This window comes from Streptopelia decaocto (genome assembly GCF_964273445.1).
Source record: "Streptopelia decaocto genome assembly, chromosome: Z".
NCBI lineage: Eukaryota > Metazoa > Chordata > Aves > Columbiformes > Columbidae > Streptopelia > Streptopelia decaocto.
Window position 1 is genome coordinate 27,269,822 of NC_138657.1, and position 19,916 is coordinate 27,289,737.

The 19,916-nt window shown below is 36.0% G+C and overlaps 1 protein-coding gene across 1 annotated transcript in view; it reads right to left on the minus strand.

The window, feature by feature from the left end:
* Positions 1-836: 836 nt before the first annotated feature.
* The window catches only part of GNAQ (G protein subunit alpha q), a 137,844-nt gene continuing 118,764 nt past the window's right edge, over positions 837-19,916 (minus strand). Inside the window, exons 6-7 of the mRNA XM_082074800.1 lie at positions 12,012-12,165; positions 837-8,373 (exon numbers count right to left, since the gene is read on the minus strand). Coding sequence (XP_081930926.1) covers positions 8,183-8,373; positions 12,012-12,165 — 345 coding nt within the window. The 3' untranslated portion in view covers positions 837-8,182. The remainder of the gene's footprint in view (positions 8,374-12,011; positions 12,166-19,916) is intronic.

Genomic DNA, 19,916 nt, shown 5'->3' on the forward strand with positions numbered 1-19,916 from the left:
GAGTCCTACATTCACCTTCTAGAGTTATATACTGTTCTCTGGTTTTAAATTAAGAACTACATTTTGCTGTCTTCAGTGGTGTTGCATTTGTTTCATATTAGCAGAAAAGAAATCAGCATGTATGAAATAAATATATATATATAAAAACCTGATTAATCCATAACCACAGAAACCTTCCTCTTGTCCCACAATTCCTAAACTTTCCTACAAGAGATACAAACAATTTCTAGAACATACTAAATAATACTGAAAATCAATTAAGCTGTTTTTACAAATATTTGTCATATCATTTGAACACTTCTGATGTCTGGTAAAGAATCTGAATATTATGATTATATATATAAGATGAAGAAAAGTAATTTACTCTGTTTTACTACCACAAAGGCCTGTTGCAATTCTAGAGGAACACCTCCATCAGCTAAACTACATTGATATTATTGATTTATGTGTTAAAATGGGATATTATTATGCAAGGAAAGTATTTGATTATGTTTACATCTGGCTGTTTGCCTCTCAATTACACTCAGGTTGCTTAACTTAGGCAAAGTCAGATAAAACAGTGAAGTTCTAAAGTAGTTGAAGAAAAAACAATAATGGATTTTACATTGCAGTCAATTTCTTGAGCTGAAATATATCAGGTCCTATCAGTAACTGTGAAGGTTCTACTATGACATTCTGAGAAAAATAGCCGTCAAGATATTGATACAAATCAGCATTTAGAATAAATCAAATATTCTACAGCATGTGATAAAAGATTGATTAACCTCTAGTATACAAAAATCACACTTGTGTGCACAGTTAACTGACAGTTTTTAAGAGACTCCAGATACTTCATCTTGAGATAAATGGACTTTTATTTTTAGGGAGAGAGTGATTCCTCTTTATAATAAACGTATAAAAGTGCAATATCTTAAATATTTACTGCATGCAAGTCTTTTTTTGTTAGCATCATATAAAGTAATCTTAAGTAATAACTTATCTCTGCAAGAATACATTTGAACTTATTGTCCAATTAATGCATCTCCGGTTGACTGCCAGTCTGATCATTGCATTAACCACCTCATACAGGACTGTAGGAAAAAAAGCAGATATTCAGTAACATCTTGGCAAATACAGTTCTCTATTGACAATGCAAAATGACATATTAAAATGGGTATTTTGGCCCAATTTGGCCCACGTTAGCCTATTATATCCTCCAGTTGCCTGTATTACAGCTACAGTGTTGTAGTTTTTTTTCTGAAACACCTGTCCCCCGAGGCTAATTGGATCTGCCCCTGATTACAGGAACTTTCTGAAGCTATTATTTTTCACTATTTCTCTTTAGTTTAGCCAGTATAAGCAACTCTTGAATCATTACCAGAACTAAATCTGATATGTCAAGCAACCTTCTCTTTATGGCAAACAGAATAAAGGAAATACAAAGAAAAATTAATCAGAACAAGATGGCAGAAGGAACATGAAATACAACTAAGCAAAAAGTGTGGTCTTCTTCAGCTGCATTACACTTCATCAGCTGTTCAGTTTTAGCAGACCAATTCACATTTAACTCACAAGGATCAGAAAGTTTTCCAGAGTGTACATGCATAAAGCAGTGCTGTAAAAATATTTTGGTTTGATGGCCGGAGGCAATTAATGAGCGTGATAGAAGAGTATGAATGGAGAAGGAAGGACTGCCTTGGACAGGGACACAGCAGACCTTGAATGTGCCATGCATAGTAACAACGCACTTTAAATACCTTAAGATGGATTTTTAAATTTTTTTTCCACGTTCTTACTGGACTAATACAATTTTTTTTTTTTCCTGTGAGACAAATGAAAGCCCAGTTATTGTATTTCTTCATCCCTAACACCAACTGTGATTTGTTGCCTTCAGTCTGACTGCAGTTTGGTTTAGACCATATATACAGACACTTGTTATTCTTAAAGGGGAAGAGAGAAGAATTTTCCTTGTCCTGTCATTCATTCCCTCATCGTATTTTATTTTTCAGGATAAAAATGCAATCAGGACCTTTCAAAGTGAAAAGAGCAATCCTTCCAAGCCAGAATAGCTAATAAAGTGCATAAAATAAAGGTTTTATTAATAGATTCTGCATGTTGCTCAGGACTAGGTTTTAAAGGGAGAGCAACGTTACTCCCTTCTTTCCTAGCTTCTAAGCCTTTTGGCCACACAGTTCTACCTGTTCCTTTCAGTCAGCTCAGCACTTGTCTCATCCATTGATCAGCCAAACTGGCCAAAATCCCTGAAAATCTGACTACTAAAGCGGGCAAGAAGAATGTGGATTCTCACCCAGGTTACTGGCTGGCCAAGTGGGGAGGGAAAACCACACATGGCTGCGAGCCGGGAACAGAGGAGGTCCGGGAGCTCTTTTCGGTAGCTATGAGAGGGGCCAGTTGCCTCAATACAGATGCTGGTACAAGATGCGTTCCTGAGGAGCTGATAACTGTATATTTTGTGGTGGTCTACAAATACGCTGGAAGTCCAAGGTGTGTGGGACAGGATCCTACAAAGTGGTTGGCAATTAGGTGATACAATCATAGTATGTGATGTAAGGTTTTATCACAACTATGCACAATTTATCACACAGATAGTTTCTACATCTATTTAGCGTATCTAAATATCACCACTTACACTGTATTTTTGTTGACGTTACCTTCACTGAGACATAAAGATAAAATAAATCCTTCCCCACTGATTCTGCAACAGGAAAGAAAAATCAGGAACCATTCACTCAAATCCTTGCTTAGGCAAACTGTTTGGACTCCAAGAATCTTCCTTAAACTGTTGTGATCACACAACAGAGAACAAAGTAATTTTTGCAGTTGGCCTGAAATTCTGTTTCTTTAGTAATGAAGGTTTGAGATCCACTGACTGTTGACCAGATATGAGCCAGAATCCTGAAAAGCAACATGTGGGCATCTCTCCATTATCATCACACAGGTGAACAAAAAGATCAAAGAAATGGTTTACTCTTGCAGTACTACTGCAATCAGCCAAAAAGCTGAAGAAATTCACCTCGCTGTCTACACATTCCGAAAGTTTTCTATTAGTGAAATATAGACTATTATTTATTTTCCCCCATGCTTCCGAGCTTCTGTTGTACATGAGCCAAAAAAACCCTTTAATAATACTGTCAAATGTCTGTTTCCACTGTAACAAACCTTAATGTTCTGAATGTTCTGGCTGTAATAAAGATATTCTGGAAATTTTAATATTTAGACAATGAGAAGAGAGCACATATAGTTAAAAAGTAATAATGGAATAATGCATCTAGTCAACATTTATCATAATAAGAAGCATTTTGGGAGAGTAAGCCCAAATAATATTTCAGAAAAGCTGAAGTTCAAGGAATGAAAATACTATGGTACGAAGTTATGGCCAAAAATATTGTATTTTTAACCAGCAACATTTTTGAGGGGCAGCAACTGTACAATATTAGTTTTTTTTCCAAAAAACCTGTTTCTGTCCCTCAAACAACACACAATACATGCATTTAAATGACACTTTAAGAACAGCAAATATGATCTTTATTTTTAAATACTGCAAATTTAAAAATGTATCTGACAACACCCCCCCGCAAAAAAAAGAAAAGGAAAAAAAAAAAAAGGACGTTTGGTCAAAAAAGGATTTCCTGCAGCATGGTAAATGAGGAATCCAGCAACAGACTTCAGCTTAGACTGTATTTTCAGAGGAAAAAACAAAAAAACCCAAACCAACAGATTTACAGTGATGGATCTGGCTGACTATATTTTTCACATTATCCACAAAATCCCCCTCTATTCCTTCCTTTCCTGCAGCATGGCTACTGTGAAAAAGCTTGAGTGAAACTTACACCAAAATTCCTTTAACTAGCTAAATAGTGACCCTCTGTGTGGTGTTGACTACACGGGACTGTTTCTGGTTTGACTGATAAAACTCAAAATGTTACGGGTATCCAAAAGCTAAAAAAGAGGAAGCGTTGGTAGCTCCTCTTCTCAAACTAAATGTATGGTTTTGCAAGATCTCTACTGAACTAACAAACTGGACAGGACAGAAACAGACGGTTTTACTTGTTTAATCTGTACTAAATTCTAGAATTTATGTTTTATGTTAAAAGAGGGGTCATATTTACAAAAGTGTTAATTTCTACAATACTGTAGCTAATTACCTATACCAGGAGATTTTAACTTCCTAACTTAGGACAGTCTCTCCAAAACTTATTCACTTCACTGGTCTTTTAGCTAGAGGTAGGTCATTTGTAGGCCTTGTCAATATGCTCTGCATATTAACATTGGTTCACTAACGTATGTAATAATTGGTAGGACAACCATGCACAGAGCTCCAAGAACAGCAGCACATATAATAAATTAATTGGGTAAATTTTATTTTTTCATGTCGGTTAACATGTCTCTGCTTTCCCCTAATATTTCATTCTTTTGTGAAGAATGTGTAACAAGGAAAGGGTTATGAGGTTGAGTAATCTGAAAGTCTTTTGCACCTTACCACCAAAGGCTGGGAGTCTAACAATGTCTTTATATGCAGCCCTTTTCCTCCCATTTAGAGTTTTTGCAAATCATGCAGTCAATTCTGACTGATATCCAGCATAAAAGTCTCTTCTCCACTTTCAAACTTAAAAAAGTGATTCACAATCATGTGGCAGTATGATTAAAAATTACAGTCCATACACCTTGACAATCAAGAGTCTGAATTATAAAAAGTAAACTGTCCTTATAGCTGCATCATTCTACATATGTAAGGACAGCGCCAGTTAATTGTTGAAAAAGGCGTTTAAGGTTTCCGTAAAACATGTATTACAGCTTTCTTGTGCTAGTGAACATATAGAATACACAGGTTCCCAAGACGTTTTCCTTCCCTCCTCCCCGATTTACGACATTCAATGAAATCACATAATTTTGGCAAAGTTAAAAGGGTTTCTGTCTTGATGTTTTTTTGCCTTCAGCATCATGTTAGAGGCACAAACTTCTGGACTCAAGCACTATAAGGCATAGTAGAAACCACCAATTAAAACAACAGCGACACCACTACAATGGAATATACTGCAAGTGGGAACAGCTGTGTCATTTAAAAAGGAAACGTTTTTGTAAACTGTCACACTGCAATGCTGTGTTAGGTGATTCATGTAAAGCTTGCCTTGGCATGCCCAATATTTTTTCTTTTTCCAGAACATGCTCAAATGATCTAAACATTGCCACAGGCTCAACTTACCTAAAATATGCCAGAAGTAGCCCAGTGGCGCACACCCTTGAAAACTTTTGCAATCACAATATAACTATAAAGCATGAGTAAACTTTTGTTTTGTATTATACAAAATTCAGAACCACATTTCCTTCTCCCCCACCCAATATCCCATAACAAAACAAATTAAACAAACAAACCAACCCAAACCTTTGTTAGACAGCACTGTCTCTTTTTTTTTTTTTTTTTTTTTTTTTTTTTTTGCTACAGTTCCATTTATAGCACTGAATCCAGTGTGGGCAATGTATTCCCAGGCTAAAAAAAGAGATATTATCAACAGTGGAACTGTGAAAACAGAAGCTCTGTTGCATTTATAGCAAGATCAGGACCTATTTTGTAATGCTGTAAGTAAGAGCCACTGCTCTGATCCCCTATTATTCAGAATGTCAGTGTCACTTTTTATAATCTAGATCTACCTGCTTTAGCTTTATTAAATAAAATGCTTTAACTCCTTAAAATCATTTAAAATAGCGACTTTTTGGTTGTTGTTGTTGTATCTAAGGTTTCTGCAGTTTCTGAAAGACTGATTGATCTGATGTTCTGTATTTATTTATGGTACTTTCAGGGCACCAGCATGTAACCATTAGTACCTATGTACAATAGTTTGAAATATAATTAAATTTCCTTTTCTAATAAAGCCTATTAGAAAAGTAAAAGTAACCTAACATGAATCTGCCAAATATAAATTAAAATTATATTTAAAAGCTTATGTTCCAATCCTAGACATAATGAAATAAATACTTCTACTAAGACTGGTTTCTACACCTGTTTAAAGCCCTGACAAGATTTAAGCATTATTTGAATGTGAATGGCCTTTGTCTAGGTGTCTCCAATTTACTTCTATTCAGGAATGTGCAAATGATTTTATACAGCACAATGCTAGTACCGCTCTGTACTAATTTTTTTTGTTTTGCAAATAAAAAACAACAAATCCCTAGTCAGAAATAAACTGACAAAATTTACATTCTTCTCTCTTAAAAAAGTAAATAAAATAACATTATTTAAAATGTGAATTAGCTATAAGACATACAATACAATTACATAGATACATATCAATACAGCACATTCAATTTGCCAAAAATTAATGATTACAAAGCCAATATGGATGCTGCCATATATATATATAGATGTATGTACAATGATTATAGCATTCAAAATTGCACTATACCTACAACCAGTTTTAAATTACAAGGTGTTTTAAGAGGGAGCAAAAAATAGCGACTGTTCTTACTATTGTTGTTTTGGAATTGGGAGGGTTAAGGATGAAAAACATCTCATTAGTATTAATTGTTAACTTTGGTAATCAACTAATAAGTCATTATTTTTTCCACCTCCCATCTGCTGCTGTGAGGCAGCAATTTCTGTGTTAAGTGCACTCTCGTGCTACTTGTCTTTGCAGATAATCAATCAAATTATGTGTCTGAACTCTGAGTTTTCTGTAGCTTGCTAGCAATCATGCACCTGGTCAAAAAACACCTTTCAACCTAAGCTGCAGAATAAAGGCTCATCAACGTGTGCTGCATTTTTGTTGTTAAAAAATTGCACATTTAAATTTAAAGAATTATTTTCTCACTGTTTCATTTACATTAATAAATCTTTTCTTAAGAACACTGAGAGAGGCTATTTTGCATGAATGCCTATCAAATGTCTGTGAATCAAGACATTATCAAGAAAGGTTCCTGAACATGATCTCTCATCAATAGTTTCTTGTTATACAACCAAAGGTGCCTTGATATTGTTACAGAAAACAATCTCATGTCATGTCAGACATACGGAGAGATTTTAACTAACTGTAAATTAGTAGACCACATGCGTGTGCATGGTGCATCTTGTAGCATATTCTCTCACACTGTTGGTTTTGACATTAGAAAATGGAACACGTTCTAAAAAAGGGAACATATGAGCTGAAACTGTTTGTTTATCATTTGGCAGTTGACTCAATCAGGTCAGTTCCCAGTCCATCAGTTTGGCATTTCAATTGGTTTCTTATGTTTCAAGAGCATTGGTTTTATAAAAAGCCAGATTTGGCAATATTAATTTCATACAATAAAAATAATTTTTCTACTGTGGAAAAAGAACACTTAAAAAAGCTCTAACTTAAGAAAAAAACCCCACACAACTGAAAAAACCCACCGTTTGAGGCTGTAGCCACTGGGGAAAATGTAGTGTCTGTGACATTTGTATTTGGCATTTGTGAATAAAAGAAGAGAGAAAAAAAATGGCACACAGCAATTGAAAAGAGATTCTAACAAATTCCACGTACATCCCAGCTTGTGTCTTAATTATTTCATTACTGTCTTCTATGCACCTTTCTGAACTGTGAAAATATTGTTAAATTTAATATCCCTAGACACCCGTAATTCTATTTTGCAATCCCAATATTCTAGTCCCAGAAGTGAAGACAGAATGAAGACACTCATGTCACGAATTTAAAAATCACAGTATCAATACTTTTGATCCTTCAGAGAAAGAACATACCGTAGAATTAGAATGACTGATTACTTAAATTCTGATGAGAGTATTTTCCTGACCAAATCACTCAACAGAAAATATTTCACCCAGGAACACAACTGGGAAAAAAAAGATATGGGGGGAAAGGAAGGAGGGAAAGAGAAAGGGTCAGGGAAAGAGGAAACCAGCTTGATTTTGCTTCAATAGCAAAAAACTGCTATATTTTGAAAATGTGTGGCTGAGAATTTAAAACACATTGAGTCACAAGGTTTTGCCTAAAAAATGAGGAAATGTGCTGTGAATGTACTTCAGCATCTTTTGGTTTTCCTCCATATAGTTTAAATAAAATCATAATATTAACTACATACTCTGTGGACATTCACAGAGTCCAGGCCGGCAATAAATTAGTATTATGCAAATTGTTTTCACAGATAATACAGTCCCTCTTGTGTATCTTTAATCACGCCAGGTTGGTTTTGGAGGGCCTCCTAGGCACAGTTAGACCAGGTTGTACTCCTTCAGGTTTAACTGTAGGATTGTGTCCTTGACAGCAGCAAAGACGAAGCGGATATTCTCTGTGTCTGTAGCGCACGTGAAGTGGGAGTAGATAATTTTGTCACTGTCTGGATTCAGGTCTACAAACATCTTCAGGATGAACTCTCGTGCTGCTTGTGCATCTCGTTGCGGTCCTGATGATTAAGAAGATAAAGTCAGTTTTTTTAGAGTTGATTCAATATTTGAACTTCTTCAATAGAAAACAAGAGTTAGTCTGTGCTCCTCATGTAAGAGAAGACATGGAACTTTTAATAATCAGTATTTATCATATAGTGGCTACTTTCTTCCTGGTATGAACTATGAAAAATAAAGATGGAAGGAAATTTCTGAAGTTCATCAAGTCAGAGCTATCATGTCAAAGCTGCTCTTTTCCTGTTGACTATACTTTTTCTTCAGAGAGGTGACATGTATAACAGGAGATTTATAACCGCACAGAATGAAAAATTAAAAACTAGCAATAATAACAGATCTTTAAAAATGTAAATAGCATTGGTGAATCTTCAGTCTACACTTACTATATTTAAATTATACTTAAGTTCTTTAAGCACTGCCAACACTTAGCAGTTTTAGAATTTTAATAGGTAGCATAGTAAAGTTATATCCTGAGCTGGTCTGACACAGTCACCAACAGAACTTCATTTACTGTAGTGATAATAAAATACACGTGCTCTCCATCTGAAGCTGTTCAATTGCAAAAGGCTCATGTTCTAAAATATCACTTATTATCTAAATTATGTTTGATAATGATCCTCTCAGATCTGAATTAAGGTTGCAGAGTCTATGAAACCAAACCACGTGTTCAGCTTTACAGAAGAGAGAAGGGAAAGTAATGACTGCCAGCCTGGAACAGTGAGGATTAATTCATGTTCACAGCCAAAAGAGAAGTGCAGGAGCAAGAACATTAGCAACAAGCTAATTCCATTCCGTTATTCCACTGCCCCTTCCAAAAGCTATTATTTCCTCGTTCTCCTCTTTCTGGAATGTGGGTTTCTACAGAACATGCCTGTTTTCTGTGCTGCCTCCTCCTTTTAGTCTTGGTGCTGTTACATGGCAATATAAATACCAGTGCTGAGCTGTTATATGTAGCTCTATCTCTTCAGCAGTTATGAAATCTACTTTGGAGGATATCCCATGCCCATATATTTTTCAACAATCAGATAATAAACCTCATTTTTTAATACTTCAAGCTTACAATTGCTAACATTTCCAATTTGGATTACTCCATAAAATTTTAAGTAAGGAATGCTTGGAGGAGAAGTCACATACTTTCTGGTGTGCTGCAAACCCATGTGGAGGGGGAGTAAGAGTCTGCAATATAAGGATGTATGCACATGAACATATATGTACATACATACACATATACAGATTACACATTTCCTGAGATTTTGATATATAAACAGATCATAAGCACTCTGAAGCAGGACAGAGGACGGTTCAACACTTCCACAGCTTCTAAATCAACAAGCTCTAGCCTTTGGCCTGGTCACTGCAACTCTACACAAACAGCCGCAACAATGTATCACACTACCACAAATAAATTTGCAGTATTTTCGAAGAAAACTCCTAAACTTTCAAAGACAACCATTTTTTCAAAATAAACCACTTACTGTTATAAACAACTTCCCCGAATTTTGTTAAACAGTTTCACAGTAGCTAGACAGAGCACCCTCTCAAAATCTACTGCACTCTTCAAAGCCTCTATCCAAAATTGCTCATCTAACCACATGTCTACTGACCATCATGTAATTCAAATTTTCATTTGACAGAAGTTAAGAGTATAGAAAATTGAGGTGAGAAAGACTATTTATGATCTCAGAATATTAGAAAAAAAATTGAATGAGCTAATGTAAAGTAAATTTAGACTGCAAAGCAGTTGTGATCTAAGCAATTTGGAAACTTGGAAAAGAACTGCCACACGAATCAGTTGGTTTCCTGTCTGCTGCTCCCTAATCAGCAGTTTTTGAAGACTGTGTCTACATGATACATTCAAGATCAATATAAGAAGTCATATATTGATATCTTTCTCTTCTTTCCCTCTCAGCTATGGCCACTTTTTGTCTTTGTCCTCTCCCCCTCTCCCAGCTCTTCGTTTCAGTCTGTGAGTCAGTCTTTTATTACCAGCCATGCAAGGACATCTTCATGCGATGCACTGATGCCTCCGCATGCCTCAGTGCTCCTTCCAATGTTGTCACAATACACGTGTTGCAGAACTGCTTAGCTTAATTTAATCAGTCCAATTCACCATCTTGGCTAGCAGGTCTCACGCCTATGCTACTTTCTTCCTTATGCAGGAAAACGGATGGGAAAAGTGATGCTAATGAAAAGTACCAGGTTCTGATCACACCCTCCTCAAATCTTCCCACCCTCCACATCCCCAGTGTGCTGGGACAGAAGCGGGGACCACACGGTGACCTCCGCAAACCACAGACCCCACCCTGCCCCCAGAAGAAATCAAATCAAACCATAACCTTTCCTATGGAGTTAAGTCCAGCAAGATTTGCAGAATTAAGAGACAAAGACTCTTGAGGACTTCCAGGTCTTGGCTCCAAGAGCCCTACCAGTCTATAATCTTTTTTTTTTTTTCCCCCTCACCAATGGCAAAGGACAGGAGGAACAAGGTTTCTCTGAGCTGAGTGGTTGAGTTCTGTCTGTTTTGTTCTGGACAAGTGTTTAACACAGATTCTATTGTCACTTGAGTGGTGATAACAGAGCAGACTTTAGAGTCTTCTCACCTTCAGGATGTCATCTAGTCAAACTGTCACATGAAGTAAACTCAAAAGAATGAGCGTATTTCTATTCAACTGCCAGTTCTCTTCTGCATAGCACTATGAAACTAAACTTACACTGACTCATAAATAATGTGGTCTGATACTGCAGGCTGTTCACTGTTTCCTTCACCCTTAAACAGGAAACAAAATGTGAATTTTGCCTATTATTACTCTCCACACTTGTACATGAGAGAGATTTAAGCTTTTATTCAGCTTTCAAATCTGCCATTCCCTCCCTGGTGGGACGAAACTGATTTTCTTTTTTTTAAAACAGGAACATTTAGTTCTTCTGACCCCTTATTGTATGAGTTTGATTCTTCTGTTATCTCAGTTACCTGAAAATACTTAGTTTTTTACCTCAGGAGAACTTTCTGAAAGTATAATTTTAGTAGGAAGAGCTGTACAATCCATATAATTATTTTATGGACAAGCATGTTAAACTTCACATAAACAATGTAAAATTAAAACAGAAGGAAAAAAAGAGGTACAATAAAAGGGTGGAAAGAGTGGTACTGATTTCTCTGAGCACCACAGAGAGCTTATGACACTTCCCCTCAGATATTCACCCTTACACAAAACCAAAACTCGAAAAAAAAAAAAGGATAGGAGACTGTGTAAAAATGAGGAATGAGTTTTTCTTTCGTTTCAGCATTTTTACTTCAGCTTAAACCCTCACCCCAGCTTATGAAAAAGGACAGAATGTGGTTTACCGCTAATATGACAATACTCATCTAAAAGTCAACAATCGCCCACCAAGGGTTCTACCATCTTACCCATAATTAATGTATAAAATGAAATCCTAGCAGTCTAAAAAATCCCACAAGAGTTCAATCATATTTAAAAACCTAGATGATTAAAAATTGCAAAGCACCTTTTTTTTTTTTTTTTTTTAAAATAGCAAAATATATCAAAGGATGTATCTGTCTAGTATTTGGACACGACTTTTACAATTTGTCATTACTGCAGTATAAATAGAGCATGAGTTCTGATGCCATTATACTTACCATCATACTCTGGAAAATAATCAACTAGATGGGAGTACATAATTTTCTCCTCTAAGAGATCTTTTTTATTTAAGAACAGAATGACTGAAGAGTTCTGGAACCATGGATATGTGATAATTGTCCTAAAGAGTGCTTTGCTTTCTTCCATTCGATTCTGCAATTAAAAAAAGAGCAGACTTTTTGTGGTCATGACAGTATTTTTAAAAACTTTTTGAAAGAAAGTAATGCAATTTCACTTTATTTGGCAAATAGATTCATTTCATGGTTTGCACCTTCCTATCAATATGTAAGGTACCAGTAATTAAATTAAATTAATAAGTAAGCAGTTAATTAAATATGCAAGCATTTTCCTTTTGCAAATTCAACCACTCAAGCGTAGGTATCCTTTAAAACACAGGTCATGAACATTGAAGCTGCAACAGGTATATTTGTGAAGTCTGAGTACACACAGCTATGACCAGACAACAAAATGGCAGGTATTGAAATGCATGTGATTCATGGTAGGGAGAAATATAACAAAACAAGACACAATAACCAATTCCAGGTTTAAGAACATTATTTATTTTATAGGCCTTCCCGGAACTTTAAATGAAGAGTTAGATAATACTTAGAAAGAGATCACCTTTAAAATAGTTGCAAGCAAAATTCAAAGCTGAGAACATTTCCTCAACACCAAAGGCTTATGACATAAAATCTTAAAAATCTGTAAATAGCTAGATTTGTCTCTAACACTGTTGCGTTATCCTTAACTTTAATTGCATAACTGCTCCTGAAAGCCACTTTGCATTATAGCTGAGATATGAGTGAAGCCTACAGTTCTATTTGTAACTCCTTTTTGTCACTGTAAAATCGTTATGGTTTGATACAGTTCTGAGAACTGCTGGGCTGACATAATGCTGTTACTTCAGAGTCAGAACATATTGAGTTCAAAACAAAGGAATTAACTTACTCTTTTTATTATTATTATTTAAAGCTGTAGCACCCTGAAAACAACGTGTTTCACCATCAAATGGGGCTCCAGAGAACAACAGCAGGGTGAATCCTGCAGATTCTGCTGTTCTGGGTCATACAACAAACTATCAGGTAACTCAGTCTTACAACAAGTGTATCCTTGCTTGCATTAATTTGCATTTTAAAGAGGTGAACATAAGCATGACAAACATGAACTTTAAAAAAACACAAACAAACAACACACTACAAAATTTCCATTTTGTAGCAGTTGATGGTTTGGTCTCTTATGTCACCACAGAATCTAGAAGCAATTTATAAAACTTTACTGCATGCTGCAGTGGTAGGTGAACACAAATAGCCGAATTCATAGATTGAGAAACTAAGGCAGAGAAGTAAAACCTTTGCTGTCTTGCAGTCAGTTGTTATGACTCACATTTCAATGGTGCCAGGATTTCATTCAGAAAGGAGAAAAACTGAAATGTCAACAGAGCTGAGCCTGAGGCCTAAGTCCTTGGACTGGCTGTTAATGAGACCATGTTTTCTTCTCAAAATTCTATATATACTTGTTCTCTAAACAACGCCTTACAGAAAGGCAATGGGAACTACACAGACTTTCGCCTTCATAGTTGATGAAATGAGAAGGCAATGTAATCTTACAAACTACTGTTTAAATGACAAATTTAAAACTAAACTCATTAACACTTGGTATTTTCTAATGTGACACTCAGAAGGTGAAACGGTGCCATGACTCAATTAGCAGTCTTCTTCCAGAGTACATTTATATGCTATTGAAAACTTCTCCGTAAGAAAAGTGCAGAGAAAACACAAATAAATTACTTGTGCATTGTGTGTTCCTTTTCACAAAAACCCTTCAAGAAAGCTGCAGTGTCTTCACCTATAATGTTGATTTTTTTCCCCATATACATAACACAGAATTGCAAATACAAAACCAATAAATCCATTTGTATCAATTTATGACCATGCCTCCAGGAAAGCACAAGAAAACTGTTTTGCAAACACTGCTATTAGATCCAGAGAACATTTTCATTTTCTGTTTGAAAGGGATGCCAAACAAGATGAAGCAGAAAAGGTATGCAGTCTACATTGATATCATGCCTAAAAGAATTTCTGGCATCCCATCAGCTAAAACATTAACTCTGTTAGTGTTGCATATAATAAAACCACCAGGAAACATACACAATAAAGAATATTGTGTCTTCAATGTAAGAAGATGATGTCTTGTATTATAATTTCATTATTAATTCTGTATAACATGAATTGCATTCCACAGACTTACTTTTTCATGTTATAAATGTCCCTCAAGTCCTTTCAGATTTGACTCCAGGCATATGATTTTAAACCCATCCTTCACAAGATATTTACTAAGGATTCCACTCAACAGACAGATGAGAGATGAAGCAGGTTTCCATCATTTCAGAGATAGTTCAATTAATTCAAAACCAATCTGGGATGCCAAAAAAGCACCCTACTAATAAAGCAGTGTAAAAGAGCTGTTTGGAAAAAATGTTATACCAAAGGAAATAATTACAGCCTTGAGAAATTTACAGAAGTGGTCAATATGTGCAGTCAAACACAACTGAAAGAAATGCTCAACTGCTTTAGGGAAAATACATAGTTTGGGACATCAGTAACTGATGGCAATAAAACACTACCAGATTATCCCAGCCTTGTGCACTTCACTGTATTCATTAGTATAGTCGAAGCTTCACTTCATCCAGAAGCCACTTGCCTCCAAAAGTCATCCAGTTAACTGTATTTCCAGGAAGAGCCGCGATAAATCTGAATCTGTCCCTGCTTCTGGGAGAACAGGCTTTAAAGAAGCCAACAGCTGTAGACTGTTGCCCTTGTTATTTTGTTTGCATTAAATTACCCCATCCTAAACAAAATTTTTCATTAAATTACCCCATCCTAAACAGAAGATTGTGGGAAATGATAAAAAAATGCACATTATATTGCCAGAACCCATTGAAGTAGAATTCTGTCTTATGGTACAAGGATCTTGCACTGTACCAGCTGAGGATATTGGGAAGGTAAGACATTGAAGTCTTGCACACCAAATGGTAGGTCTAAGGAACAGTAACTATCTCGGTATAGGGATTATTTCAGAGTATACATCACTACAGAATGGCCCTTACTGCACTTACATCTACAGAATGAAGCAAATAGCAGAGAATTAAGACATCAGGAAGGCTGCAGACACGTTTTCTAACGAGTTGCCAAAGGATGACAAGCTGTCTGAATCAGTTAAGAAAAAGGTCACTCTCCTGAAGATTCATAATTGACAAGTCTATGAACTTCCATGATGCTTCTCAAGGAACAAAACACACAATGTTATGTTCTGGCCTTACATCGGATACATGGAAAAAAGACTTTGGATGTTACTGGTTATCTTCTCTGAATGTATGCCACATTGTGGTGTTCCACAGACAAATATGCCTTTACAAATGACATATGTAATAAGACAGATCGGCCAGTTCCAGGGATTCAATGCAGATTTCATATCATTTGTATATTTAACAAGTGTCTTGCAAAGCCTAGTAAAGCTATTAAATAAGAAAATTCCTCTTCAGTTGCATGACATACCTAACATTATGTATATATTACTAAATGACTCCTGTGGTCAATGCTATGTCACTTAATCGTAGGTGCAACAGGGTCATGAAGGAATTGTCCATGAGGTTGCCTGCTTTCTCTGACTGTATCTAATAAAATTATTGTCTCTTCTTAAAGATATTGCTTATTTTAGCATTTGTTTGGCCATGGGGATTCTCTGAATGAAAAACGGCAGTTGTATTTGACAGCATAATAAATTATAGGGCTCTTATTGCACTCATATGTCACATTAACATAATAGTTTAGACATCTAAGGATCAAACCAAGGAAATCCAAAATCCATAACTGAATGTTAACTCTGTGTTCTGTTGTTTTTTCCCCAGTTATTTTATAATTTTATTATGTGTAGACCTAATAATAATAGCATAGTTGGAAACTCAAGAGGACCCAGAGGAGGAGAAAAAATCTACTAAATAGACAACCTAACTTCACACTCAGGTTGTGTGTTTTCACTGTTTGTTTCTGCATCTTCTTAGTGCCATGAACTGCACCTATAATATGCACAATACTACCAAAATGTAAGAAAACAAAGTACTTAACATGCCCTGAAGAGAAGACGGATACTCACTGCATATTAACCATAGCTATATCTCTTGGTGTGTTGTCGTAACATAATAAAGCCTAAATGATTTATCTCTTCTGTTCCCTCCCTACAATTCCCACCTTGAAAGGTCAAAAATTTCAAAAGAAGCCACAGGCACAACAAAAGAAGCGCAAAGATTAAATGTGATATGGAACGCAATGGACTTCCTAGGAACACACTGCAATCTGTATTTTGAATTTAAGGACCAGTTTTGCTAAACTTGTCACTGAAGAACTCAGTATAGTTATAATGAAGAACAAGTCCATTCAGCTTTTGTGAGGGCAGCTGATAAATATCCAACAAAAGCTCTGAAGATGAACACCACGAGAATTAACTTCTTACATTACTAATATGCAAAGAAACTGGATTCAGCAATTCTAACTACAAACATGCGTGCACTCCTCCAAAGCTACTCATTTGCTTATGATCAGCAAGACTTGCTGTCAGATGTTCTGTTAGGAAAGGAGTAGGAAAGTATTATCATATGCTCTTCCATTTCCAAGTAGCTCTTCTCAAGAGGCAATCTTCTACATACTCTGCACTAAGACATTGGGATGCTTTTATTTGGACAAGAAATTTGCCTTTATTTCACCAGGAACTACTTGTTATAAAATCAGAAACAGTAATTTACAGTTCAGTGCCAAAATCAGGCTATTCCTAGTATCACAATACTGCTCCTACCCAATACACATTTAGGGTCTGGTTATCTGTATGGCTTCTGAGTAAGGGCTACATCTACCACTAGTAAAAACTACAATTAGATGACAACAATTACTATTATAATGTAAGAGAACACACAGAGCATGATTACGCACATACAGTTTTTCTGCCACTGAAAAACCACTGAAATGGCAGGAAAGTATTGACTCTTAAATGTTGGCTGGAAGTATCTCTAGAGCTTATCTTGCTTAGTCTTTAATTCCAGTGGAGCTACTGACAACATGTGATCAGGTCAGTCATGCCTTTGTCTTGGCAAAAGATGGAGATCTCAACACCTCTCTGGTTTCCCCGTCCCACACTAACACCCCAGGGAAAAATACATTCCTAAGATACAACCTGAACTTCCCAAGCCATAATTCGTTACACTGGCTCTGTGGCACACTTGCAACACTTCAAATATTTGTTGGCAAGTATTAGTGTCCCCTTCACTAGACTAAACAAGCTCACCCTGTCTTCAAATCTCATTTCAGCTTCAATGGAAAAGGCTGCAGAGAGAAACCTGTGAATAACTAATGTATAGAAGTGTGCAGCTGGAGCTGGCTCAGGGGTCTCCCAGCAGCTGACAACTTCCACAGCAACCCCCTCCCACAGCCGCCACAGCTCGCTGTGGCCTCCCTGGCTTTGCAGGCAGCTGGCACGAGCAAAACGAGCAGCGGAGTCACTGTTTCCACCATCCCCCAGGATCTGCTGGCCTGGCAAATTCCCTGATTGGCTTATGTCTGCAGTCAGTCCCAAAATGCATAAAGGCATATTGAGATCACCAGCCATTACTCCGTTTTTTTCTCCTTATGATATACAGATGCCAGCATAAAATTCTGCCATCCTCCACACAACCTGACACAGTCACCACTCCAATGTAAAACTACCATCCTGACACACTGTATAAAATACACAAGACAAACTCCGCAAGTGAACAGACATTTGTTAACTATAAAAAGATCACATAATCTTGGACCAGATTATTCCAATTTCTTATTTAACATCAAGAAAAAATGCTGTACTTATTTACAATTCACAGGACTGTCCAGTTTCATGACTAGAAACATGTTTGTATGAAACAGAAATAAAAATAAAATGAAATTTCTTTCTTCTATGTACCTCTTACTATACAAAAGATTTTATGCTGACAAGTTTTTATATGACGGTTGAATCTTCACACAAATATAACTAGACATAAAAACCATGTTTAGCCACATTTTCAGCTAAATGCAAACTCTTACTATTCCCCATTTTTAACAGATTAAAAAGGAGTATACTTCCTTTTTATTTTTTTATATCCTATATTTTCAGTTGTCATATTAAAATGATGAATTTCTAGTTTGGATTTAGGTATTAAAATTCTCTTTTCTATCTGCTGCTCTGGACAAAATATACAATTACTTCTATAAATACAGAAACAATAGAACCAGTATAATATGTATAATTTTTAAGTAATTGACTCTAAGAATTGAGATCCTAAGAAAAACCTGAAGAACACTAAAATATTAATAGCATTCAAAAGCTGCATCAGCTGGTACCCAGTAAAGGGAAAGCAGCATTTCCCAGCTAATAAACATAGTACTTTGACATTAAAAAACCCAAATACAATATAATCCGAAACAATACAGAAACTGTAGTGTGGAGTTTCACCCATTATTGTCTTTAAGACTTTCTAGAGTGTCATCTAGTAGGCATACTGTAGCCTACATATTGAACGAAAATGTAGTAAGTAACTTTTGTCTTAAAAGTTGCTATTTAAATAGTGTCTGTTAACAAAATAATGATTTCACAAATTTTGAGAGAATGAATTTTGTTGAAACGATAAGAGAGAAAGTGGTGAGGGGATAAACAAGATGCATTTTTCAGTCAACAACTTGCACTATATATATAACTACATTTATGCTGGTAGCAGGTGTTTATTTGAGAGAAGGGGCATTCAGGGATAATAATTATAGAAGAGGAGGTACTGATGCAACAGTGCTTCAGAAAAAAAGCAGTGGTTAATATTTCAGAAGTTGTTTAGTATCACAGTAATGGACTGTATTATTTAACATTACAAAATCTAGTGCATGTGAATGGTTTTTGTGTGAAAGTCTATATTAATTAGGAATGTCTCCAGTCCCCAAGTAAGATTTCCAGCAGTTACTTAAATGGAACCACTACATGGCTGCACAGAAAGATTTACAGTGTATTCCTTGGCTAGATGTTATAGAGATGCTGCATCAAAGTTGGGAAATAACAGAGGAAATCAGAAGTGGGAGGTTAAGTGCAGAGTCCGCCACCATGTAAAAAAGTATATACAGTACCAGAACTGGAGGCACTTCAGTTTCTTGCCAGTATAAAGTCTCATCTTGCAGCAATACTGCTCTAAGTAGCCATCCAAGAAAAAACTGCAATGGTTGCACAAACGTTTTGATAAATAACTCAAATGCAGTAAGAAACAACTTCAAACACAGAGCTCAGGAACAATTCCTTTGTTTTCTTCACTGGTCTTGAATCTCTCTGCAAACTAGGCTGACAAGAAAAGCTGCTGCTAGAGGACTGGGAAGACATCTTTGTAGATGAGAACTATACTTTTAAATCACCTGGGAAAAGAACTCTCACCTCTCGAATAACCGAAATCTGCAGCACTGCGCTTGGAAATACATGGCAATTTTATCTACCCAGCAGGGGGATACATGAACCAAATGAGAGCTGAAATTCATCAAATCAACATGCTTGACAATGATCAAAGCACGAAAATACTGTAAAAAAAAAAAAAAAAAAAAAAAGGTGGTCCAAAAAGTGGTCAAAAACATGGTCCAAACATTGCTGCAAATATAAATAAATGCCAAAACTTGATGAACTAACATAAATGCCAGAATAATCAGTTTTTCATGAATGCTGACATATTTTTGAGAAAAATGGATGAAAATACTTCAAAATTGTCATCAAAAAAGACCCTTCTCTGGTCAGTTTTGGCACTGGTTATTGAAAAAATAAGTGGTAGTCACCTTTGCCAGCAACTGCTGCCAACAGCAACATTTCCCAGCAGCATT